The 24265-nt window shown below is 55.4% G+C and overlaps 9 protein-coding genes across 9 annotated transcripts; 5 read left to right on the top strand and 4 right to left on the bottom strand.

The window, feature by feature from the left end:
- Positions 1 to 97: 97 nt before the first annotated feature.
- Positions 98 to 1535, top strand: L969DRAFT_96860 (uncharacterized protein; the record flags this gene model as incomplete). Its single annotated transcript, XM_014709925.1, has 3 exons — positions 98 to 460; positions 509 to 877; positions 930 to 1535. 3 exons carry the CDS (start codon positions 98 to 100, stop codon positions 1533 to 1535), a joined length of 1338 nt encoding a protein of 445 aa, XP_014565411.1.
- Positions 1536 to 1566: 31 nt separating this feature from the next.
- On the bottom strand, positions 1567 to 4035 carry L969DRAFT_19841 (uncharacterized protein; the record flags this gene model as incomplete). Its single annotated transcript, XM_014709843.1, has 3 exons — positions 1567 to 3886; positions 3939 to 3954; positions 4014 to 4035. The coding sequence occupies 3 exons, from the start codon at positions 4033 to 4035 to the stop codon at positions 1567 to 1569; spliced, it is 2358 nt and encodes a 785-aa protein (XP_014565329.1).
- Positions 4036 to 4127: 92 nt separating this feature from the next.
- L969DRAFT_90375 (uncharacterized protein) lies at positions 4128 to 5430 on the bottom strand. The gene is made up of 4 exons (XM_014709924.1): positions 5211 to 5430; positions 4909 to 5150; positions 4786 to 4854; positions 4128 to 4738 (listed from the first exon to the last, which is right to left on the bottom strand). Exons 1-4 carry the CDS (start codon positions 5389 to 5391, stop codon positions 4223 to 4225), a joined length of 1008 nt encoding a protein of 335 aa, XP_014565410.1. The 5' UTR covers positions 5392 to 5430; the 3' UTR covers positions 4128 to 4222.
- A 249-nt stretch (positions 5431 to 5679) lies between these two features.
- On the top strand, positions 5680 to 7932 carry L969DRAFT_54295 (uncharacterized protein; the record flags this gene model as incomplete). Its single annotated transcript, XM_014709923.1, has 6 exons — positions 5680 to 5825; positions 5884 to 6019; positions 6068 to 6478; positions 6528 to 6928; positions 7312 to 7413; positions 7464 to 7932. The coding sequence occupies 6 exons, from the start codon at positions 5680 to 5682 to the stop codon at positions 7930 to 7932; spliced, it is 1665 nt and encodes a 554-aa protein (XP_014565409.1).
- A 340-nt stretch (positions 7933 to 8272) lies between these two features.
- L969DRAFT_54090 (uncharacterized protein) lies at positions 8273 to 10144 on the top strand (the record flags this gene model as incomplete). Its single annotated transcript, XM_014709922.1, has 3 exons — positions 8273 to 8589; positions 8642 to 10022; positions 10073 to 10144. 3 exons carry the CDS (start codon positions 8273 to 8275, stop codon positions 10142 to 10144), a joined length of 1770 nt encoding a protein of 589 aa, XP_014565408.1.
- Positions 10145 to 10199: 55 nt separating this feature from the next.
- Positions 10200 to 12172, bottom strand: L969DRAFT_105534 (uncharacterized protein; the record flags this gene model as incomplete). The annotated part of the gene is made up of 3 exons (XM_014709921.1): positions 10200 to 10902; positions 10961 to 11855; positions 11911 to 12172. 3 exons carry the CDS (start codon positions 12170 to 12172, stop codon positions 10200 to 10202), a joined length of 1860 nt encoding a protein of 619 aa, XP_014565407.1.
- On the top strand, positions 11826 to 14546 carry L969DRAFT_66775 (uncharacterized protein). Its single transcript, XM_014709920.1, has 4 exons — positions 11826 to 12397; positions 12458 to 12532; positions 12583 to 14272; positions 14324 to 14546. The coding sequence occupies exons 1-3, from the start codon at positions 12326 to 12328 to the stop codon at positions 14194 to 14196; spliced, it is 1761 nt and encodes a 586-aa protein (XP_014565406.1). The 5' UTR covers positions 11826 to 12325; the 3' UTR covers positions 14197 to 14272; positions 14324 to 14546.
- On the bottom strand, positions 14237 to 22105 carry L969DRAFT_79215 (uncharacterized protein; the record flags this gene model as incomplete). Its single annotated transcript, XM_014709919.1, has 6 exons — positions 14237 to 14272; positions 14324 to 15817; positions 15868 to 17794; positions 18009 to 19058; positions 19131 to 19321; positions 19370 to 22105. The coding sequence occupies 6 exons, from the start codon at positions 22103 to 22105 to the stop codon at positions 14237 to 14239; spliced, it is 7434 nt and encodes a 2477-aa protein (XP_014565405.1).
- An 80-nt stretch (positions 22106 to 22185) lies between these two features.
- On the top strand, positions 22186 to 24252 carry L969DRAFT_90369 (uncharacterized protein). The gene is made up of 7 exons (XM_014709918.1): positions 22186 to 22763; positions 22820 to 22999; positions 23056 to 23366; positions 23420 to 23513; positions 23563 to 24019; positions 24067 to 24163; positions 24224 to 24252. The coding sequence occupies exons 1-7, from the start codon at positions 22227 to 22229 to the stop codon at positions 24246 to 24248; spliced, it is 1701 nt and encodes a 566-aa protein (XP_014565404.1). The 5' UTR covers positions 22186 to 22226; the 3' UTR covers positions 24249 to 24252.
- The last annotated feature ends 13 nt before the right edge of the window (positions 24253 to 24265 follow it).

The following is a 24265-nucleotide window of genomic DNA, read 5'->3' as shown; positions in this document are numbered from 1 at the left end:
AACTGCAATCTGCTGAAGTCTCTAAAGTTCTTCTATGACTCGGTGACGAAGTGCAATGGCAGATCGGTATGCAGCACTGCTCAGGCTATCCTCCCGCATGGCTTCGAACGAGGGCAAGCTCGCAATGACCTCGCGCGAGATAGAGGATCTCGATGCGCCGTTGCCAATCCTCATTGCTTTCCTCCTCGCAACGCTCGAGGCCTTCCTGCCGCACTTCAACGAGGTTCGCGATAACCTGCGGCCGGCATTGCAGGTACTGGACGAGATTGAAAGGATCAGGCTGCGCAATGTCGACGCTGCACGAAACGCACTTGCGCTTGATCAGACTGCCACCACGGGCCTGGGTGCCCGCATCAGGCAGGACAACGCTCGAACGCGGCTCATGAAGATAGCGGATGCCGAAAACTCAGCCGCCATGGCAGACAGATGGCTTCATCTGTCAATTGGCTTTCGCCAAGCAGTCAGCTACCGAGCTTTGTTCGCGAAGCCGTTGCTGACGCCGATGCAGCATGTCTACCGAGCCATGCTTGATACAGCGACACCGGATCTGCCCGGTATCGTGAGCCTCATCAGAGCCTACTTTATGCCCGCGACGGGCTCGCTCTACTCAGAAGTGGCCGAGGAGCAACGCAAGCAAGTGCGACACTGTGGTAAAGCAGCCAGCCGCGATCTTACTCTCGTTCATCATGACCGAAGCAAAGAAGGCATCGTACACGCGGAAGCGAAAATGTCGAATCCAAAGATGCTGCTGGACACCTTGATCAAGCATTATCTACAAGACGTTGGCCGGCAGCAAGAGGTTCTGGACGACATCTTTCTTGCCACTGTATACCCACGAGATGACTCGGAAAGATCAGATATGTCGATATTTGACCAGGTTCGTCTTGGAACGGCGTGCGCTGTGTCATCGTCTGACGGTTGAGCATCAGGTGGAACGAGTATTGGATAGCATGCCACCCCTTTCAAAGCCTTGGCTTCGTAGCCTGCCCGAGGAATACGATGTCAGTATTGTGCCGAAACATGCCATACCTCAGAGCGCACTCTGTCGTTTGCCGTGGAATGAGACGAGGTCCCTATTTCCCGTCGGTTTCATTATTCAATCAGGTCAAGCCGCTCCGCTCAGACCACCGTCCATGACGCGCAATAGATCGCGATCCATGTCGCCCCTTATCCCGACTACTACCATCGAGAATGTGCAGCTCGAATCACCCACTGAAAAGCGCTCCGTCGACGACATTCTACCGTCTTTCAACGATACTTGGCATCGCATTCTGTCCGGCGATACGCAAGCTCAACTCATGCCAAGGCACACGATCATCGAGCCTATCATACCCTCCAATACCGATGCTGCCAAGGTGACCGAGGCGTTTGCGGCGAAAAACCAGCTCAAATTGAACGCTCGTCGGCAAGGCCAGCCGCGCGCAAACCTCTTTCCCCTCGGCTGGGATCCAGCTGCGAATCGCGCGCTCGATTCACTAGCTGCACGGGACATCTTCACCCCTGCAGTCGCAGCACTGATCGATTCTGGCACGTAATGCACAACAACAATGCTAATTGTGATCTAGTTCAGGCCTCACGGGCTGCCTTCAAGAGCGCCTCGATCTTGCCAATGTCTTTGACGCCGTCTGTTTCTACGCCGCCACTGATGTCGACTGCCCACGGCTGGGTCTGTCGTATTGCGCTGGCAATATTGGAAACGTCGATACCGCCTGCGAGCAGAAACGGCAAGGCAGGCAAGCCATCTTTCGTCCTGGCATCGGCGATCATTCGCGCTACTGTCCAATCGAACGCTTTGCCAGCGCCACCCGACAGGCCTTGGGCGTCTGTTGCTATCTTGGTGTCGAAGAGCGCAAGTGCATGCAGATTTGGCCTTGAAGCTTGAGCGAGCGAAGGGTCTTTTGCAATGTCGCTCTGTTGCATGTGTTGATCGACATGAAACGCTCGAATGACGGGCACGCTGATGAGATGAGCCCATTCTGCGGGTTCAGTGCCATGCAGCTGGCAGGCATCGAGCTCAAGAGTCTCAACCGTATGCAGGACAGTCTCCAGCGGCGCGTTCTGAAAAACGCCCACGATGCGAGGCCGTCCTAGTGGGCGGCTCAACCGAGCAGCAGAGCTGGCGAACCAATCGTTGCTGCTCGTGGGGATCTGTTGGTCACAGATAGGCGTCTGTCTGATGGCGTCGACAACCTTGCGCGCTTGTTGCATGTCAACAAACCGCTTCGACTTTGGCGCAAAGATGAGACCAATGAAATCCGCACCCGCCTTTGCAGCAGCTAGCGCGACTTCAGGCGTTTTGACACCGCATATCTTCACGAGTGTCCGCGAAGGGGCTGGTGCAGTGTGCCCGTTCTGCTTCTTGCCGAGCAGGTGCCGTACAAAGGCAGATTTGTCTTCTGAACGCATTAGAGATTCGCCAACGAGTATGGCACCGACGCCTTGCGACATGTATTGCTCCACATCTGTCCTGCTTGTGATACCACTGAGAGCGATGAGGATGATCTCGCGCGCAGTCTCTTTGCCCCTTTGCTGGCGAATGACATCTGCCATCCGGCTCGTAGTGGACATGTCAACTTCGAAGTCGTGTAGGTTGCGGTTGTTGACTCCAATGATTTTTACGCCGATCGCGAGCGCTCGCCTGAGTTCATCCGCATTATTGACTTCGACTAGGGGCTCCATCCCTCGTAGTAAGCTATGGTCGTACAGCTTTTTCAGCGTGGCATCGTCCAACATAGCGACAATGAGAAGCACGGTGTCCGCGCCGTACAGTCGTGCCTCGTCTATTTGATAGATGTCAAAGATGAAGTCTTTGCGCAGGATAGCAGGCCGGTTCGGCAGTGCTTGCACGACCATACGCACCGCTCGCATGTCTTCTAGACATCCTTTGAACCAAACAGGCTCTGTGAGTACCGAGATCGCGGATGCGCCTGCAGTGGCATACTGCAAGCCGATCGTGGCTGACGACAAGGCCGAATCAGGAGGCAGTATGTTGCCCTTTGATGGCGATGCACGCTTCACTTCGGCCAACAGGGCTACTTTGCTGTTAGCTTGTGAGCTTGTTGCGTCTGCGGTCGAGCTGCCATCTTGCAAAAGTCTATCGTAGAACGATATGAGCGGCGGCGCGACGTGCAATTCTAGCTGGGACTCGAGCTCGGCAGGAGATCGGCCCGGTGTCCGTTTGGCTTTTGCCACATCCGCTTGCCGTCTGGCGAAGATTTTGGTGAGAATTGTAGGTGCTTGGCTTGCAGTACCATTCGTCTTGGGCAATGCGTCCTTGTTCGCAGCAAGACCACTTTGTGGGTTGTCAGCCCAGGTAGAACCGGTAAGCTGGAGAAAGTTGTTCAGAATGGCGAGACCGCCTTCGGAGAGGATGCTCTCTGGGTGGTATTGTACAGCTTCCATGGCATAGACTTTGTGTCTTATGCCCATGACGACGTCGTGCCCGTTTGCAGTCATGCCCCCTCCTTGGGTGCGGCTGGTGACTTCCAGCACATCGGGAAGAGAGGTCAGATTGCCTGCTAGGGAATGATAGCGAGTGGACTGGATGCCTTGTGGGACGTCCTTGAAGATTCCCTTGCCGTCGTGTGTGACTGCGCTCGTCTTGCCATGAATGATCTCTCCCACGCTGTCGACGATGCCGCCAAACTGAGCGTACATGCACTGCAAGCCCATGCATACACCCAAGATGGGCACTTTGCCTGTGAAGTGCTGCAGGATGGGTATCGAGATGCCCGAGTCCCGAAGAGGATGACCGGGTCCGGGCGATATGACGAGATGGGAAGGCTGGGGATGTGCCGCTAGCACTTCTGCTAGACTGACCAGATCCGATCGATACACCGTCACATGGGCGCCGAGCCTGCAAAGATATTCGTACAGATTCCAGGTGCTGCAAGGGATGCGTTGTCAGCTCGAGTCAGCAAGCTCTGGATCTGGCCCACAAAGAATCCGCATTGTCTGCGAGTCGGTGGTCATGTGAGCACAAGCGAAGACATGCAGATTCACGTCCGGCTGACCTATCAAGACCACGTCTGCCATCACGCCGCCCACCGAGTTCTCGTCGTCGGCGTCGACCAAATTTTGGCGCGATCGGACAAAAAAGCAGTGACTCACTCGGCCGGCAGTCCGTCCAGTCATGCACTCATGCAGTCATGGGCACAGTCACCTTCCATACAAGCACAATGTGGGGAGTGCCAACAGATGCAGGCTGGCAACAGAAATGCATTTATTTCCTCTTGCCTTTGCTGCCTTTCTTCTTCGCATTAGCGCTGTTGACAGGCTTCGCAGCTGGCGCAGAAGCAGATGATCCTTGTGTGAGCCCCGCCTGGCTTGCAGTCTTCTTTTTGATCTTCCCACGCTCCTTCTCACGCTTCGCGCGATTGTCCTGCCAGGTCGACCGCTCGCGCTTGGGCAGCCATCGCTCTGGATCAGGCGCAGGTCGCTCTGCGGGCGGCAATGCGGCAATGTGTGCCGGTAGCTTTGGCGTCTTGACCACGGCGGGCTGTTTTGATAATTTGCTGGATTGGCTATTCGTTTCTGCATTGAGGGATATGATCGATGCGGGCGCTTGCGTCGGTCTGTAGCGCGGATGTTGTGCGATGAGCGATTGTATCGGCGTGGCCTCGAGCATCTCTACTGGCGTAGACATGTTCGCAATGTGATCGGGTAACGATGATGCAAAGGCCAAGCGGCTTTGACAGGCTTGCAAGTTGTTCTGAATATCCTCATGCTCAGGTGACGCCTATGCTGATGCATCAGTAGGGCTCGACGCAGCATCGATGCGCTCACAGGGTCGCTTGACTCGAGGAGGTCCTCATACAATTTGAGGGCCTCCCGATAATCTCCTTGCTTGTACCTCTGTACAGTGACAAAGCTTAAGCACATCGATAGGCTGTGGCAATGCGGACGCACCACTTGAGCTTCCAATAAGCGCAAGCCACGCGCTTTGCCCTCGTCGAGGCTATCTTCGCCATGCTGCAGGAGGTCCGCCGTCCGGCTCACTTGCCCTAGCTTGTAGCAGCAGTAGGCTATCTCGAGTTGGCAGGCAGGGACATGTTCCAGGAGCGCAAGCGCTGCTGTGTAATCTTCAAGCGCCAGCAGGATCTGCCCTTGTACGCGTTGGTGATCTATCGAGTCCGGCTGAATCCTCAAGACTGGATTGGAAGCTATGTGTCAGCAGATTGCAGACGAGCCACCGAGGCAGTTTCATTTACTCTGTCTGCAGGTCTTTAGCGCCTTGTGAAAGAGGCCAGCTTCAATTTGTGCCGTCAGCGCATGCTCGCGTTTTGCTAACCGCGCCTCGCCAGATCGAGCTTTTCTTCGCAGGCCAGCGTAGCGATGCTTGCCCGCTGAGCTCGATGACACTATTGCGGGAGTCTTGACCGTCTTGGCCATGACCTAAGCTAAATATCGACTCGTCCTGTGGCGCAGGCGGTACGCGTTATTTTGAGAAACGCGAAGCCGGATTTGGTCGATAAGCGCCTTGGAGGCCAACAAGCATCATGTCGATCTCCCTTCCGTGATTCTGCATCATGATCAGACGGGCTCCAAGCCGGGCCGAACCATGTTTAAGCATCTTCCTGTTCGCGTCTCACGAACAGACTCGGATTGCAGCAAGCACACCGCCGCACGCTCCATGCCGGCCAACGACTTATAGACGGCCTCTGGTCCCCTACGCGAGATATGGACGCCGGCTTCATCAGACTGGCCGCGCGAGCCTACGAGTCACTTAACACGACCGACCCAATTGGCTGGGATGACGATCAGATTGCGCCCCAGCTTGACGCCAATCTTACACTCGGCCCAGAGTACATCGGATGGGGTTTGTCGTACGTCTGTCGAGATTGAACAGAAGCAAGTCAATGCTGACGCAGGTGCTGATGACAGATTGCTGCTGCTCGGCTGGATCCTCGCACGCACGTTGGACTATTTTGTCGTGTTTCCGAAAGACCGCCCGCTGATCAAGTGGATCGTCGGCGTCGTCTGCGCTCTCGAAGTCTGCAATGCTGCTCTCAATTTCCAAGTGCGCGGAGGTGCTCGTTGGCAGTCAGCGGAGCTGATGAGCTCGCAGGCACTCTACTCACATGGCGTCAGCCAAGACAGAAGCGACAGCGCCATTTCCACGACCATTGTCAGCGATGCACTCGCATCAACCTTCACTCAGTTGATCGCTTTTATTGTGCAATCGTTCTATGCGGAGCGGAGCTACCGGATGTGCGGCAACAATAGGCTCATTCCAGTCATCATTGGCATCTTCATGCTCGGCGGCTTGGCAGGCGCTATTGGCGTCACCTACGTCGAGATCAGATCTATTGATGGAAGTTTGATCATGTCTTACGACCTCTTGCTCATCGTCACCCTCATCTGGCTCGTGTCGAGCGTCACCGCCGACATCATGATCACTGCCACACTTTGCTGGGGTCTCAAGAGCGTCAAGAAAGAGCGCGGCTTCAACCCGTCTGTAGACGAGCTCGTCAAAAATGTATGCACAACCGGTCTGAGTTTGGGCAAAGCTGACTTTCCCATTCCAGCTCATTCGGCTCAGCTTCGAGACGGCTGCATTGACGACGCTCTGTGCTGCTGCAGGTACTATTACCTACGCGACGACTTATGCGATATCCAACGTCTCTATGGCCTTCACTTCCATATTGCCCTCCTGCTACGGTATCACTCTTCTCTACACGCTACACGCACGTTCGACCCTGCGCGCCCGGATGACAAGCACGTCGGTCATGTCGCAATCCAAAGTCAATAGTCAGATTGCATCGATGGGCTCCGTACGCTCTGCCCATCTCGCCGTCAATATCCAACGGACGTCTATGCAACGGTTCGACGACGGTCTAGATCTCCCAGACGACGGCGATGATGATTCGGTCACCGATGCACCCAGAAAGACTGTCGGCTTTCAAACCTCTCCGGTCCTCGCATACACGTGAGGCCTTAATATGTCTAGATCCGTTTGTTCCGCTCTGCCTGCTGCAGGATTATTTGACGATGTTGTTGCACAAATAGAATTCCTCTGACGCGATCTCGCTTGGCTAGCCGCGCTGTCGAAACCTTGCCTGTCCTAGCCCCAAACACAGCCGATTGTGATCGGTCTCTGCAGTCAGCCTCATGATCAGTCCGGGGTAGCTCCATGACATGACTCCGGATCTAAAAGCATCATGTTTCGACTCGAATAGCCACTAATGGCCCGCAAGCCCGCTGTCCCACCAGATGCGTACGCAGAACGCTTGTTTCGTGTCATCGATCTCCTGCAGCGAGACTAGCATAGTCCGGATGCTCCACAACGTTGCGCTGCCCTATAAAGCCCAGGACTCGTTCCCTCTTCCTCAGACTCCGAGCCTCTGCAAGCAACATGAAGACTTTCGCCACCCTTGCCATCGTCTCCGCTCTCGCTTCGTCCGCCGTTGCACAGTGAGACTGCAGACCGTCGTACAGCTTACTCCATGCTGATGCTAGAATAGGTATGCTGCGCTCACGAGCCAGCTCAACGTTGTGGCGGCCGATGCCCAGTCGCTGAACAAGAGCTTGGCAGCCAAGACCTTTACGTACAGCAGCGCTTACTCGGTGCACACTGCCGCGCTCAAGACGAGCAACGACATCAAGAATGCCACTGCTGACTGTGGCAACACTGCCTCTGTCACCTCTGCACAGGCCACCACCACCCTCAACACGCTGAACAACACGATCCTGCCGCCTACTCTCTCGGCTCTCAAGGAGATCATCGCAGCCAAGAGCCAATTCGACAGCTTCAAGCTCGGCTCGCTCGCCAAGAACGATATCAACACGCTCCGCAACTCGAGCGATGCCCTGGCTGCCTGCCTCATCAAGCTGGCACCCACCACCCAGATCAAGAGCCAAGGTCAGGCGATCCAGACTCGATTGGACAGCGGCTTCCAGGCTGCCCAGAACGCATATGCGTCCGAGTCATAAGCCATCGAGTCACCATTAGAGACAGGTTAAAAGGCTGGCGGGCTGGCCGTGAGCCAAAGCATTGTAAAGAAATGCACGAACATTGAATGAGACTCATCTGTCGATGATCGCGCATCTGGAGCCGCTGAGGATGAAGCAGAGTAGACGCTGCTCTCATTGGACAACTGGAAGATCAAGCGGCAAACAGTGCCTTGAAGCCAATCAGCGTCACGTCGTTCGCGCCGGAATATTGAATTTTTGAGGAAGGAACAGAATTGGGAGTCAGCAGCTCAGCAGGACCATGACTTCTAGATTGCTGGGGACGGCAAGACAAGCTAGCAGGATAGCAAGCACGAGCAACATGTCGTGCTGCAACGCCTTCTCGACGAGCTGCTGCAGGGCGCAAGACGCCAAGGGCCTGAATAAATTCAGCAAGACGATCACGCAGCCAAAGGACCAAGGAGCGAGTCAGGCTATGCTCTACGCTACAGAAGGCATAGACTCCGACGCAGACTTGCAGAAGCCGATGATCGGCGTCGCGAGTATATGGTATGAAGGCAATCCATGCAACAATCACGTACTTGCATTAGGCCAAAGAGTCAAAAAGTCTATAGCCAAAGCGGGCCTGACGGGCTACCACTTCGGCACGCCGGGCATCTCGGACGGCATCTCAATGGGGTTCGTTCCCTCTTGACGCCGAGTAGCATGGCCGCTGACGTGCAAAGGGCAGCACATTCGGGATGTCATATTCACTGCAATCGCGCGACTTGATCGCAGACTGTGTCGAGTCTGTAGCGGGAGGTCATTGGCTCGATGGCATGGTCGTCTTGCCTGCATGCGACAAGAACATGCCCGGCGTTCTCATGGCGCTCGGCAGACTCAACAGACCTGGCATAATGGTCTACGGTGGCACAATTCGTCCCGGCAGCTGCGAGGGCCAGCCTCAGCTCGACATTGTCAGCGCTTTTCAATCGTACGGCAAGTACCTCGAAGCGGGCAAGACAGAAGCGGCAGAGAAAGTGCGATACGATACCGTCAGGAACGCTTGTCCTGGCTCTGGCGCCTGCGGTGGCATGTATACTGCAAATACAATGGCGAGCGCAGCCGAAGTGCTCGGCATGACGCTGCCCGGCTCTAGTAGCTTCCCAGCAGAATATCCCGAGAAGCAAGCGGAAGCAGACTCGATCGGTGAAGCAATGAAGAACTTGCTCGAGAAGGACATCAAGCCGCGCGACATCATGACTCGGGCAGCTTTCGAGAATGCCATGGTTCTCGTCATGATCCTCGGGGGCTCGACCAACGCAGTCTTGCATCTCATCGCTATCGCTCACAGCGTCGGCATCAAGCTCACCATTGACGATTTCCAGACTGTCTCGGACCGGACGCCCTTCCTCGCAGATCTCAAACCGAGTGGCAAGTATGTCATGGAAGACGTCTTCAAGATTGGCGGCATACCCAGTGTACTCAAGTACTTGCTGAAGAACGGTCTCATCGATGGCAGTACAATGACTGTGACGGGCAAGACACTTGCCGAGAACCTCGAACACGCAAAGGATCTGCCAGCAGGTCAGGACGTCATCCGGCCGCTAGAGAAGCCTCTAAAATCCAGCGGTCACATTCGCATTCTCAAAGGAAGCTTAGCGCCAGGCGGTGCAGTAGCAAAGATCACAGGCAAGGAGGGTTTGACCTTCAAGGGCAAAGCGCGAGTCTTTGACACCGAGAACGACATGGTACATGCTGTCGAGAATGGTGAGATCAAGAAGGGCGAAAAGACCGTCATCGTCCTGCGCTATCTTGGTCCGAAGGGTGGACCGGGCATGCCAGAGATGCTCAAACCGACCAGTCTCGTCATGGGCGCAGGACTAGCGCTCGATGTAGCTTGTCTAACCGATGGGCGATTCTCCGGTGGTACGCATGGCTTCTGTATCGGTCATGTCGTGCCCGAAGCGCAATTGGGCGGTCCTATCGCACTCATCAAGGATGGCGACATCATCGCAATCGATGCCGAGAAGAACACGCTCGATGTCTTGCTTAGCGAGGAAGAACTAGCAGAGCGACGCAAGCAGTGGAAGCCAAGGCCGCCTCGTGTCACCCAGGGCACGCTCTACAAGGTCAGCCTACACCCTTCTTTGCTATCTCTCGAGCTGACAGGATAAAGCAGTATTACCGCAACGTCACCAATGCGTCATTGGGTGCCATTACAGATGCTTACGAGCCAGAAGCGGAAGCATAGGGTTGTACGCAAATGCACTTGCATTACAACAACATATGCGGAGAAAGTCACATGCTTAGCGCTTGCCTGACGTCTTCTTGACGCGCCGCTTCTTTTCTGCTTTCGGTATCTTGTGCTTGCGCTTCTCGCGACGTTCCTCTCTTGTCGCAGTCTTGCGATCCTTCTTGGCTTGCTTATCCTCAAATTTCTTTCCTTTGAGCACGCGCACTCGATCGTCGTCACCGCCGCTATCAGATTCGGAATCACTCTCGCTCTCGCTTCCGCTGTCCTCGCTCGACTGGCTCTCGATGCCGTCCTGCGCGGCCGTCTCGACCTGGTCCATGCCAGTCAATTTACCATAGATGAGCTGATCCCCTTCGCCTCTCTGCACAGTCTCTACATCACGCTCGGCATCGTAGACCTCGTAGAGTGTACGCGGAATGAACGACTTTGCAAAGATGGCGTCTTCATCTCTTTTGTGCTCACTGTTGAGGTCACCAGCTGTCAGGGTGTTGGCCTCCGCTGCTTGATCTGCTTCGTGCTCTAGTGCCAGACGTCTCGCGAGCTCGTCGCGAATGACCCGTAGACTGAGATCGCGGTGGTCCCAGTTGCCTATTGTAAAGTCGAATGTCTCTCTGAGCCCGAGTGTCTGTACGCCGCGGCGATTGAAGAATTCTTCGACATTCTTGATGTCTGCGCGTAGGAAGTCGAAGGCGTGAGGATGGTCATGCTCGACAGATTGTGAGACGTCGATGATGAACAGGTGCTCCTGGTGATACCTGAGAGCCGAGTTCACCCAGTCAGTCATTGAGCAAACTCGGGCTTGTCGGGGCTCACAAGACATTGTATTCGCTCAGATCGGCGTGCACGAGGTGACAGACGCAGTAGAGCGTCCTGAGAATCTGCAGCATCTCTACGTAGAGCGTATCGATCGTCTCTCGGGGCAGACTGGCATCTTTCAACCTCGGTGCAGCCTCCCAGCTTCCGGTGTCGGGGCTGAGAAAGGTCATGACGAGGACGTTGTTGCGCACTTCGATAGGCTGAGGGCACCGCATGCCGGCAGCCCACATTCTTCGAAGATTGCGCATCTCCTTCTCTGCCCATAACCTGACCATCTTGCGCGGGTTGGAGCGAGCGTAGCCAGACTTGAAACGAAATTCGCCGGTGACGTAGCGATCTCGATCCTTGAAGACGAGGATAGACGTCTTGTATATCTTGAGCGCATAGTGAGTGATTTCCTTGCTCTCCGGTTGATCGAGTGGGTAGCCCACAGCGTGATATACATTTGCCTCCTTGCCCGTGCTGACGCAACCATCGATGCGATCCAGCAAGCCTCGCCCGATCATCTTGAAGAGAACAAGGCGGGTACGGGGATCGAGGACTTGCTCGTTCGTCGCTCTGTCGCTCTTGTCCTTGACGAGGACGCGCTCGCTGCCACCTTTGCGCGTGACGCCAACGCCGAGTGCAGCATCGCTGAGATTGATCCTTTCGCCGAAGCGATGGGCGAGCTCGTTGAGGGCAGACTCGACCTTGTCCTGATGGACGGGTGCCTTGCCATTCGTGCTGCCTGACGGTCGATGCGTCTCGCTCTCGAGCTGTTTCCTGCGCGAGTTGGCAGCCGGTAGGACGGAGTGAGAGGCAGGAGCAGATTGCTCTGCTCTGTTTGAAGCTGCAGACGGCGCAGCAGAAGCATAGACATGCTGCCTCATACGGTTGTACCGCTTCGTGAGATCTGCACGAGGCCTCTTCAGCCTGTGCATCATACCGGACAGGCCGACGGTGCCTACCTCCCGATGCATTCTCCCAGTCCTGATCGTTGACTTCATCGAGCGCATGACTGAGGCTGTACTCTGCCTCATCAGTCTCGTCGTCGTCATCATCATCATCATCCTCTTCGTCGTCTCTGTCGTGCTCGAGCAAGTCAGAATCGAGAGGTGCCTGATCGATGTAAGCCTCTGGTGTCCTGCCATTGGCTTGAGACGTGTGCGTAGAGTCTTCCACAAGCCCAGGGGCACCTTGGCCAGCCTGTTGGGGGTCTACATGGCTCATCACAGGGGAGCAAAGGGGGTGGGTCAACCGTCGACAGAGGACTCGAAATTGATTTGTCGCTCCTCCTCGCTCCTCGACTTTGTCAACAGGGCAGCATGTCTCAGCACAAGCGATGACCATGATCGGCCCGAGGAAGCCGTAGAGTAGCCCGACATGGCCTTTGCCTTTCAGTGGCCTGCCTTCAGCGAGGGGTTCTATGCAGATGCCAGGCAATTGCTCCATCAAGTCAGCATCACCTCTCATCCAGGCCAACAAAGGCACGGCTGACGGATGGCAAACTGACAGGCGCTCAACAAAGGACAGAAGCCGCCCATCATCGCTGATGTCATCAACGTCAAGGAGCTCCACATGGGCTCAGTCGTACGTACTCCGCTTCTGCCTGCTCGCGACAGACTGATGAGGGTCTGCAGCCACCGGACCTCGATGTCCTCGAGATTGGTGACCTCGCCATGGATCGCTTCAGAGGGATCTTCAAGCTGACCTATGCGGGCGACGCCTACATCGAGCTCGAGACGAAAATACAAGCGAATCCGTTACCTCATCAGACGAAACCCACGTTGGATCTGCTGCCTACGCCTGCTATCCTCTTTGCGTCCGCTCCTCTCATCGTGCCCATGAAGCTCCGGCTGTCAGATCTCAAGCTGCATGCCATCATCATCCTCGTCATATCGAAACAAAAGGGCATCACCCTTGTTTTCAAGACGGATCCCCTCCAGTCTGTCAAGGTCTCCTCGACGTTTGACAGCGTAGGCGCGATACAAGGCTTCATCCAGAGGGAGATCGAGGGCCAACTGCGCGAGATGTTCAGATCAGATCTGCCTAGCATCATCCACAAGCTCAGTCAACGATGGCTTAGCGAGGGCGTCATCAGTGCTTCCGGCGGCAAAGCAGGCGTCAGACGTAATTTCGAGCCCACAGCTAAGATTCAGACCCACGTCGCTTATCGCAATCGCCCTCGTGATGCTTCAGAGGAGCAAGACACGCCAGTCGAGGCTGCCGAACCGGTCAAGCAGCCCTCTCGCAAGCCTGCCGAATCTGCGACGCGGTCATACGATGCCGACTCTGTACCGGACGCGCTAGAGAACTATGACCCCACCTATGGCATGCGCGACGACGCTATCTCGACCGTCGGTGCTTTCGGGGGACTTGGCAAGATCGCACAGGAAGGTCGAGCTCATGGCCTCGGTGACATTGTCGACGATGACTCGCGTAGCACAACCGCGCTAGCCGATGCCATGTCTTCCATCGAACTCGATGCTTCATCTGACAAGGGGCAAGACAGGCTCGTCTGGGAACGTATACCTGCCGTAGGCGGCGGTACGATAACTCGCCCTCGCGTCTTTCATACCCAGTCACAGATGCGACTCGAGCCTTCGCATGCTCGCTCATCGACAGCGTCAGATGACGCGTCTACCGTAGCGGCCAATGTAGGCTCACCTCCAAAGCGACCGCAAATGAGAGCCAACGCATCCACAAGCGATGCCCGCAGCTTCCGTGACTTTGAGCAGCCCTTCCTCAGACCTCCCATGTCGGTCTACAGTCAGACATCCTTCTCTCGTCCACCCAGCTACAGAAGTCACTCGGCTCTTGGCAGAGCCGATCCTCGTTCCTTTGTCGACCGAGCTCGCTCCTATTCGCCCTCTGGATCGGCGTCATCCCAAGGAACGGCTGCGCCTGCTCCGGCCTCCGAAGCAGACTATGAGTCGCATGGCATTGTCTTGCGCAGCGAAGGGAAGGAGGCGATCATACTAGATTCTAAGGAAAGCGACTCACTCGCTCAAATCTCGTTGCTCAAAGTCTCCAACAACACGCTCAGTCCGTTTACGCGCAAGCCCGAACACTTTACAGCTCGCAGTGCGCCCTTTGTGCCTGGCCAATCCGGCGAAGGCCTCAGATCGGCCGACCTCATGCCCATCAGGGCAACCCGCAAGAGACTACATCGCATGGGCAACAAGAGTCAGACCAGGCGAGCCGCGCCCGTCACACCTGACCGAGACGCCACCGAAAGCGAGTACTTTGCGTGAAAAGTTACAACCACACTGTTGTTGTCATATTTGTACGCATTCACGATCTCACATTGCTGCGTTGATACACGTCCACCTGTGATCGCTGTCAGCGCACCGAGGGCATTCACGTCTGGTGTTCACTCACATGCTGTGATGCCGGACGACTTGGCGGCGCGTTTGCGCTCTGCTCGCGGAATGATGAAGCTGGGTAGGACTTGCCGCCCGTGGTGACGTCTGGCTCCTTGCTTTCTTCTCCTGAGCTGACCCGCTGAGGCGTTTGGCTGAACGCCAGATGCGGTCTGGTGACTCGCTCAAAATTGTCGGATTGACCTCTCGCTCTCTTTCGGTGTGCACTCGAGGAAGCGTCCTGGAGCGAATCGATCAGCATCGATCGGCGTTGTCGCCATGCCGAGGAGTGATCGTTGTCGATCTTGAGGAAACGGATGAGCCGACCTTTGAAGGCCTTTTGTCGTTCGCAAGCTGCCTCAAATGCCTCATGCAGCATGCCGTCTGATTGGAATAGCTCCACAAGGTTGGCTACGTTCTTCGGAATCGGAAACGTGTCCTCATCGTTCGCGAATCCGCATAAATTTTCCAGCATGGCTTCGATGATGCCAACCGGCAAGTCTTTGCTCAACGCGTGTGAGATGTGGAAGAATTGCAAAATGAGCTGAGCGCCAATATCCACGGAGCCGCCAGCAGCACACAGAGTCCCTACTAATTTGGGCAGAGCAGAATCGAGGGCCGCCGCCCAGCTTGCGGATCGCTTTGGATCAAGTGTCCCTGCTGTCGTGAGATCCGGTAGCAGGCTAAGAAGTAGCGTCAATGAGCAGACTGGATGGTTCTCGCATGATTGTACGACTGTGCGAACAATCTTGGCTGGTTCTTGTACGCGTTTGCCGAAGCATGCAAGCATTGCGCGTATTCGCATGAATGTCGAAGTGATTGTCAAAGCATCTGAGTGGTCTTCGCGGTACAGCACGTCAAGTTGCGTTGCGACTGCGCAGATGGCAGACGCGATCGGAACGTTTTGTGTAGGCTTGCCCGCCCAGCATAGGTATTCTGCACACCTGCCGACAAGGTCTGCGCAGATCTCAATCTGCACGCAGCTTTGGATCTTTTCGACCATGCTCGTTTGCTCGAACTTTATGTCCTCGAGATCGTAAAGAGCGGACGCAATGTCGCGAAGCACTCTCATCATCTCCTCGACCACGATCTGGGCTTCCATAAGAGCCCCGTTCTGCTCCAGGTCGCCACATGGTTCACGAGTAAGCTCCGCATCGTTGAGATCGTTGAGATAGGCGAGCAAAGATGACAGAGTTGTAGCGCATGAAGCCGTGTCTGCGGGCATCGGCAAGCGCAAGATTTCTATATTGGTGAGGCAGACGTGAGCAGCTCTCGAGATTGTAAAGGGTTTGCCTCTACAGTCCTGTGCTAGGGCAGTGGGGATCATGCGAAGCAAGCGCGTGCCGAGCGGTGTGTCGTGCCACAATCGCCATAAGCGTGCATAGACATCAGGCTTGCGGAATCGGCTTGTCCAGAAATATCTGAATGCCTCGTTATGTTCTGACTTATAGTGATCACCGCTCATATCTGCGACCGCAGCAACTGGACGATGCACGCAGAGTGCTGGCAGAATCTGAAGACTACGCTCAGCGTCTTCTCGCAGCATACGAGAGCGCAGCTTACGAAGCAAGGGTCTCTGCGAAGGGCCATGGCGCCGAGCGGCATGCTGCGTGAATCTGTCGGGTGCTGGGCGCCCACACGCTCTACATACTGCATAAGGACCTTTGATTGTCCAAACAGCATGCGCGAAGCACTGATTACAGCGTCGATCGATAGCAAATCGCGAGCGATGCGTTTAGACGCTGGCAATCTTCCTTGCAGTTTGATCAGTGTAGCCACATCAATAGAGGATGGCTGCGCGCCAGTCTGCTTATCATGGATCCCCCCACTTGCCCGAAACAGGCAGGCCAATCCAGACGCAGTCTCGAGCAGAAGTCTGCAGACGTCCAACAGTGCGCAATTGTGCGAGGGCTGTTCTGGGACTTGCATTAGTAGACGATCGACGACTGGCAGGTCGTAAGCAAGGCAAGCGACAGCCGAAGCAACGTGAGGCGATGCACGAGCCTGACCCAAGATTCTTCGCAGCGCCAGCACAGTCTGATCGCCGGCCGTCTGGTCGACAAGACGACGCAGACGTGCACGACAGGTAATGAGCAATCGAGCGTGACGTAGAGGGTGCCCGAGCGGCGTGGGCGAGGCCGGCATACGCGCCTCAATTCTTTCCAGCAGCTCTGCATTGTGCGGCTCAGTCATGCGTAATAGGGCTGCATGATCTGAAGAGCATGCAGCCAATAGATCGTGCAGCTTGATCGCGACGACGATTCTTTCCTTTGCCAAAGCAGCTTGCGCAATGAGATCATCGAGTAAATGTGTCGTAAGCATTACTCGTACACCGTCGACGTGAAAGCGCGCAAGTTGATGCGCTAGATCGTATACGAAGCGATGCTCGCTGGCAAGTCTCTTCGATCTACTTGCAACGAGCGAAAGATCCTCAACAAAGGAGCGTAATTTCTGCGGCGACATCTCTGCATACATGCGCTCTGACCAATATTCGTAGGCGTCCTCAAGCGCTAGCAAGACGCTCTCTGTCATTTCTCCCTTGATCGGCAGCGCATACGTCAAATCTTGTAGGAAGGAGATAATACTCTCATCGTTTAGCCCTCGGATGGCATCTGTGCATCCTTGCTTTTTGGTGCTGCTTGCCTCACCGCCAGAGTCTGCTGCTGACGGAGGCGCCAGAGAGTGATGTGAGTGAGTATGATTGGCATTCGCAGCTATGTCGGATTTGTCTCTCGTATTCGCGTCTGAACGCAGTGATCTTGCGCGGCCGTTCGCTGCGCTTGTTGATGTCAGGTCAGCGACTGCTTGGTCAGCGTTTATCGTTGTTCGGCTCGCCAACGCAGCTGTGATATGTCTGGTCGTGGAGCTATCCGCTGCGACGGTATCACGCCCCTTCTGTCCCCCCATGATTTGTCTCTCAATGCCATCGAGCTCGACGTTGACTCGAACATGGCACTTGTCCAAAAGCTCCATTGCGTTGCGCATGTCATAACGTCGTGCGCTCGCATCAGCTTGGCCGAGAGGCACGAGATTCGTGGAATGTTTGAGGGCGTCAAAGGCAGCTTTGCTCGCATTCGAACTCGTTGGCGGGCGCTTGTTACCGTACACTGCCATCGATAGATTTACGCAAGTACCGTGAAGGACGAGCAAGATGCCAAAAGACGTAGGTGGTACGCCGGTAGGGAACATTTGGGCGCCCGCCGTGAGGTCGTAGGGTATACTGACATATTCGAAATAGGCCGGACGAGCGACAATCTGTTGTCCAGACGCAGCTTGTGGCAGCACATGTAGCAGAATTGTGAGCGTTCCTGGTGCAGTCTTTGAAGAGGGATCGTCCGCAAAGAGATCTATTCTGCTGACATTGACGGGCACTTCGAAGCGCACACATGACATGCCTTCAGCATCAGGCGTCGGCACACCCTGCCAGAGCAACGCATCAGCCATACTGGCCGGCAGCGCTGCGCGCACAGTGCGCTGAGAAGTTTCAGAGCTAGCCTGGAGCATAGCTAGAGAATCATGAACTTGCATTCATTTAATAGTCTGCTTGACGTGCACGCTGCCCCACAGCACGTCATCAGTGTACGGCATTGACGTAGCCTAGACTTACACTACGGTCCTAGCGGCCATCCGCATCAGTCAGGCGATATTCTGTACTGTGGTAGCTTCGTTTCGGCGCTGATCTGCGGGATCTCTTACTGTCCAACGAGATTTCCAGCCTCGGCTTCAAAGTGCGCATGCACTGGGCGCAGCTGTAATCTTGGCAGGCGGAATCACAGTCAGCTATTGGTGCGAGATCGGTTGTGCGCTTGCCAGGCACTTGTGGTACACCTCGCCTTTCTGCGTCGAGAATAATGTCTAGATAGCCCTTGAATTCTGCGCGTTGCTCACACAACGCATCGAGCGCGACTTTGATGTTCGATTCTCCAATCAAGGTCGTGAAGAGACTCGTCTTTGCTGTGAAGGTCGGCTCGGTGGTACCACTTGCGAACAATGACTCGATGATGGCCTTGAAGATGTCTACAAGGGATACGCTGAACGTACACGCAGCCAACAATGTGCTTTGCACTAGTCGCCGACCCGTCTGGGTCAACGATCCTGCTGCGCAAAGTGTAATTGCAAGTTCTTCAGTGTCTTGCTGGAGCGCGTGCTGCCATTGCGTGCACTTGCGGCTGTCCAGTTTGCTCGCATTGGGCAGTATGCTGAGCAGGCTGCTGACTGCAGTAATCGGTCGCAAAGCATCCGCATCGAGCAAAGCTCTGACAAGCGGCTCAGGATCTCGTGTACGCTCGCCTAATTGACTCAGTAGCAGCCGTACGCGCGCTCTAGTGGCAGTCATGACTCTTGCACACGATCGAGCGCCGTTGGCCGCGTATTCGAGCTCTGCTGCAGTCGCATTGACGACGGCGAGCAGCGTTTCTGGCACATATACATCTTCCCTGATCTCCGCGATATACTCTGCGCATCTGCCGACAAGGTCTGCCCAGAGTTCGAAGCGCGAACAACCGAAGAGGACATTGTGCTGCATGAGAAGCGTAGCCATGTCGGCGCAGATATTTTTGAGATGAGTACCAATCTGTTGGATGAACTTGATCATGCAAACAACGAACGACCGACGTTGCTCAAGTGCTTTTGGTGAGACTGCTGCCTGGAGCGAAATGGCACGGTTAATGCATGCTAATAGCGAACATGCTACGGAAGGCTCCTCGAAGTGAGATTCGGTGTTTTCCCGAGTCGGAGGAGGTATACTGAGTTTGCTGAAATGGAGGACAGCTAGATCAGTCATACCTTGTCCCTCTGTTTGCCACGCTGTCAATAAGCGTGAATACAGGAGCTGGGTGACCGTTCGGTGGAGAGAAGTGCCCTGCCAGGACCACCACAACGTAGCAAAGATATCAGGATCGGCAGTCTGCTCCGACCAGAATGCTCGTAGCTTGCCGTTGACCTTGGGCTTGAGCTTTGCATGGTTATGTGTCGTCACGAGCAGTACTCGGCGATGCGACAGGAGCGCAGGATAGATCTGTGTCTTGAGCTCAGCTCGTCGAGGCCCACTCAGCGATGCACCTACAGCTGGCTCAGCTAGCATCGAAGCGCGGCTAGAGAGCTCCATTGCAGTACTCGGAGCAGTATTGATTCGGTCATCTGCGGAGCTGTCCAAAATTGACTGGACGTAGTTGTGTAGCAGTGCGACTTGATAGTAGAGCAAGTGCAAAGCTTGGACCAGATCAGTCATTGCAATGTCGTCCTCGGACGTGCGACTCGGTACGCTCCGTGTGAGGCACAGCGACCTGAGACTCTTGAGAACTTTGGCATTTGGCGTCACGACCGTTGGGCGGGCAGGCAATGTGTCAATGCTGGCGGCATGCATCAGACAAGCCCAACCAGGCGTAGTTCTGGCGAGGTGGGAGCATATGTCCAGAGTCGTGTATGATACAGCTTCAGTCGAGTCTGCGACGAGCATGCCTTCGAGACACGTCCCTTGATTGAGCACGTAGGCAACAGCAGATGCGACAGCGTGGCTGGGGCTAGCTCCTTCGAGAATGACGCGAACAGTCGGCAGTGGGTCATGGTCTCGCGATTTTGTCTGTGCGGCCTCATCGAGAGACCTTCGACATCGATTGACGAGGTAGTACGGCTTGAGCATCTCTCCCAAATCTTCCATCGCCTCTCTGAGCTCCACTGATTCCGCCGAATCGTCGATCGTTGCTGCAGAGTCTGCAATAAGCTTTTTGTAGATTCCGTCCAATTGGCTCCAAGGCTCGAGCTCAGTGATACGGAGCAGCAAAGCGTGATCGCAACTGCCAGCTGCAAAGACCTTGAAGCATCGCAAAGCAATTTCAGCCTTCGGCACATCCTCCACCGTGTCGTGATCTGTCTTTGTGCTTCTGCGACGAAGCATATAGGATTGGGTTGTCCTGAGTAAGTTCTCAAGCAAGGGCGTCATGAGGATTTCGCGAATGCCTCCAGAATGCTGACGGATGACACGCTCGACGAGCTCGTAGACGAAGCTATCGGACGACATGAGCTGCTTGGACTCAGCTACGAGCAGGTTGAGATCGTGTACGAAATGTCTCAGCTGATCGGATGACTGGGTGCCCATGTCGCCCTCATCCCATTGCTCGTACGCAGTCTGGAGCTGCTGCTTCTTCGCGAGCTGTAACTTCACCCGAGGATCGCGAGGATGAGCGTCTGTCGGATTGTCCTCGAGAAAGATCTCGATGGCTGACTTGACGCGCGGAGGCTGCTCTGGCTCGTCTGGTCTGATTCTGTAGCTGGCCGAAGGTACCATGTTGGGCGTCCTGATGTCGAGACGTGTACTGCCGGGCGTACACTTTGCTCCGAGCGGCGTACGGTAACCATCAAACGGTATGCCTGCCCGGGGCGTTCGAGATCCTGCAGTGGATGTCGCTCGCGAGGGAATCAATACATTCGAGCCTGCGATCGGGATAGCTCGACCGCTACTTGGCGCTGGGAGAGAAATCTGCGGCGTCGCAAAAGTGGGAAGAGGCGTTGGCTGGTGAAGCTGCGGCGTAGTCTGGTGAAGCTGGGGAGTTGGCTGACGAAGGGCAGGCGTGGTTTGATTTTCTCGAGGCGTAGGCAAGTGATCGCAAGACGTTGCCTGACTATCCTGTGGTGTACCCAGACTGCCGAGCGGCGTCGACAAAATGCTTTGAGGGGTTGCCGAAGTATCCGAGGACATTCTTGTAGGTGATCGCGAAGCGTGCCAATGCTGAGAAAGGCCCGAGACAGGTATCTTGGCGTCAGTCTGTGGCGAAACCGGCGGCGGACATATGTCTGTTTCGGTCGAGGCTGCTTTGGGACGAGGCCGAGGTCGCCTGGGATCGGAAGTAGGCGAAGCAGACGAAGCGGGGCCATCGACTTGCATGCTCGCGGATTTGCGACGCTCGTAAGACGCTCTGGCTTGTGGCAGAGGCGGCGGCGCAGCGCTCGAATCTGCACGACTTGGACTGGTGCACTGAGGCAAAGGTGAGGGTGCACCGTCCGATGGCGTGCGCGAGCGGGTCGTAACGGCAGACGGGGGTTCTCGTGCGGCGGGCTCTCGATAGCTTGAGCGAGCAGAGGTTTGCAGCTCCGGCGATGGCTTGCGCATGAAATTACTTGATTTTGCTGCGTTGTGATACGGTTGCGGACCTCCTCCACACAACTGGCTATCAAAGGGACCAGGCTGAGATGAAGAAGCAGAGGGCACACTTGATGAGGTTGACGGATCAGCTTGAGATGCACTCATTTGTATCTGGTGTACTTCTGCCATGAGCTGACGTTCGAGTCTCTTGACGATCGTGAGTGCTGATTCGACATCATACAGTAGCTCGACGGGCTTTTGTCTTGGGCGGTCTTCAAGCTCAGGAGACCGGGACTGGCTGTCTGCTCTCGAGCTTGCTCGCGAACCGGACGATGGCGCGGGCATGACGGGTGATATCTCGCGCTTACGACCGTAGACGAGAATCTCTAAGCCTCGCGTGTCACCGTGCAGGAGCAGCAAGAGACCCCAAGAGGTCAATGGGAGCATGGTCGGAAAAGCTTGTGGACCTGATCTGAGATCATACTTGAGTTCGGCTGTCGTGTGCTGTACCGGTCTGAGCTTGATGTATCGACCGGACTCTGAGCTTGCGAGAAGATGGAAGCAGACGATGATCGTTCCTATGGGGTAAGCCGCGCTCCGATTGCTCGTTGTAGGTTGCAGAACGATGCGAGAGACATTGACCGGCTGACCAAAGCGGACCACTGACAGGCCACCTTCATCGCCTTGGGGCTCGCCCATGTAGAGTAGGAGTTCCGCCATCGTCGGATCGACGCAGGCAGCCGGGGAAGGCAATGCGTGCAAGGCAGAAGAACATTTCTCTCGGCCGACCTCGGTCGCCAGCAAGATACCTGTCAGTGTGTGCCTCGAGTGAAACGACAAGATGTCAGGCGAAGCGGCTGTCTACGTCGACGACAAGGTCGGATCGGATGAACTGGGCGATGGCAGCATCGGCAGACCTTTCCAGTCGCCCCTGGGAGCCTATATCGCCAAAGGAACAGAGGTCAAAGTGCTCGTACGCAAAGCACTCTCTCCTACCCAAGACGAGCCTGCACCTGCTCAAGGAGGCCAAGAATGGGTAGAAGCTACCTCGAGCTCGCTCAAGAAGGCCAAAAAGCTGCACGAAGCGCATCTGCGCAAGCAGCAAAAAGCTCAGGACACAAAACAGAGAGATGAAGCGGCTGCGAAAGCCAAGGCAGACTCGGACGCTGCAAAGATCGAAGCTGCAAAGGCCGTCGTCATCACAGAGCCAGAAGGAGCCCAAGCGGTCAAAATCAAGCTCCGTCAGACAACACAGAACAGAGGGCATCGCGTCAGAGTCTTTGGCTGGGTCCATCGCCTGCGACAGCAGAGTGGCCTCACCTTCCTCGTCCTAAGGGACGGTACTGGCTATCTGCAGTGTGTCCTGTCCGGCAAGCTCGTTCGTGAACGTTGTTTGTTTCCGACCACAGCTGAGCGTAACGTACACGATGACAGATCGAGACGTATGACTCGCTCACTCTCAATCTTGAAGCTAGCGTGGAGATCACGGGTACCATCACTGCACTGCCCGAAGGCAAGACAGCGCCAGACGGTCACGAGCTCATGGCAGACTGGTGGCGTGTCCTCGGCGCGGCTCCGGGAGGCGAGGCTGCCATCACCAATAAAGTTGCAGAGGTGAGTGACCCTTGCCCTTAAATCGACTTGATCTGACGGATCGGCTTCGCTTACAGACAGCAAGCGCTGATCTGCTCGCTGATAACCGCCATCTAGTCATACGAGGCGAAACGGCATCCGCCGTTTTGCGTGTACGCGCTGCACTTCTCAAGGCATTCCGAGAGACCTATGAGCGTCTTGGGCTCTTGGAAGTCACGCCACCCTGTATGGTACAAACACAAGTCGAAGGCGGCTCGACGCTTTTCAGCTTTGACTACTATGGTCAGCAAGCCTACCTAACGCAGACAAGTCAGCTCTACCTCGAGACCTGTCTGCCTGCCTTAGGCGACGTTTTCTGCGTACAAGAGAGCTTCCGGGCAGAGAAGAGGTGAGTTATCCACGTCAGACTTGCCGGCATGTCTGATCTCGCCGCCATGATAGTCACACACGCCGACATTTGTCCGAGTATACACACGTAGAAGCCGAGCTGGCCTTTCTGACCTTTGACGACTTACTCGAACATATAGAAGAGATGGTCAGCAGCTTGCGTACAAGGTATCATGTCGGCTGAAATCTTGTCACAGATCTGCGGCTCGGTCGAGCTGGTTCTCAAAGACCCGGTCGCAGGTCCTTTGCTCAAACAACTCAACCCAGATTTCAAACCCCCCACTCGACCGTTCATGCGAATGGACTACAAAGACGCGATCAAATACTTGCAAGATAATGAGATCCTGACTGGCGACGGCAAACGACATGAGCTCGGTGTAGATATCTCAGAGGCGCCGGAGCGACAGATGACTGACCGCATAGGCAAACCTATCTTCCTCTGTCGCTTCCCAAAGGAGATCAAGGCATTCTACATGAAGAAATGCCCGGAAGATCCTGGATACACAGAGAGTGTCGACGTACTCATGCCCAATGTGGGCGAGATCGTTGGCGGCTCGATGCGCATCTCCGACATCAACGAGCTTCTCGAAGGCTACAAGCGTGAAGGCATCGATCCGACACCGTACTACTGGTTTACCGATCAGAGAGTATACGGTGAGCCAGATTCACACTGACGCAAATTTGGGCTTACACGTGCATAGGATCGGGCAACTCGGGCGGCTACGGTCTTGGACTCGAGCGATGTCTGGCTTGGCTGACCAACCGCTTCACCGTCAGAGATTGTTCTCTGTATCCAAGGTGCGCGCAGAGAGCTTCATCAACTAGCAGAAAACTGACTGCTTAGTCTTCTGTTCTCAGATGGACAGGACGCGCGACCCCATAGACGCATATGATGATGGC

This window comes from Mixia osmundae (genome assembly GCF_000708205.1).
Source record: "Mixia osmundae IAM 14324 unplaced genomic scaffold scaffold_12, whole genome shotgun sequence".
In the NCBI taxonomy this organism is placed as follows: Eukaryota; Fungi; Basidiomycota; class Mixiomycetes; order Mixiales; family Mixiaceae; genus Mixia; species Mixia osmundae.
The sequence above is the reverse complement of the archived record's forward strand: the minus strand, read 5'-3'. Positions and strand labels throughout refer to the sequence as shown.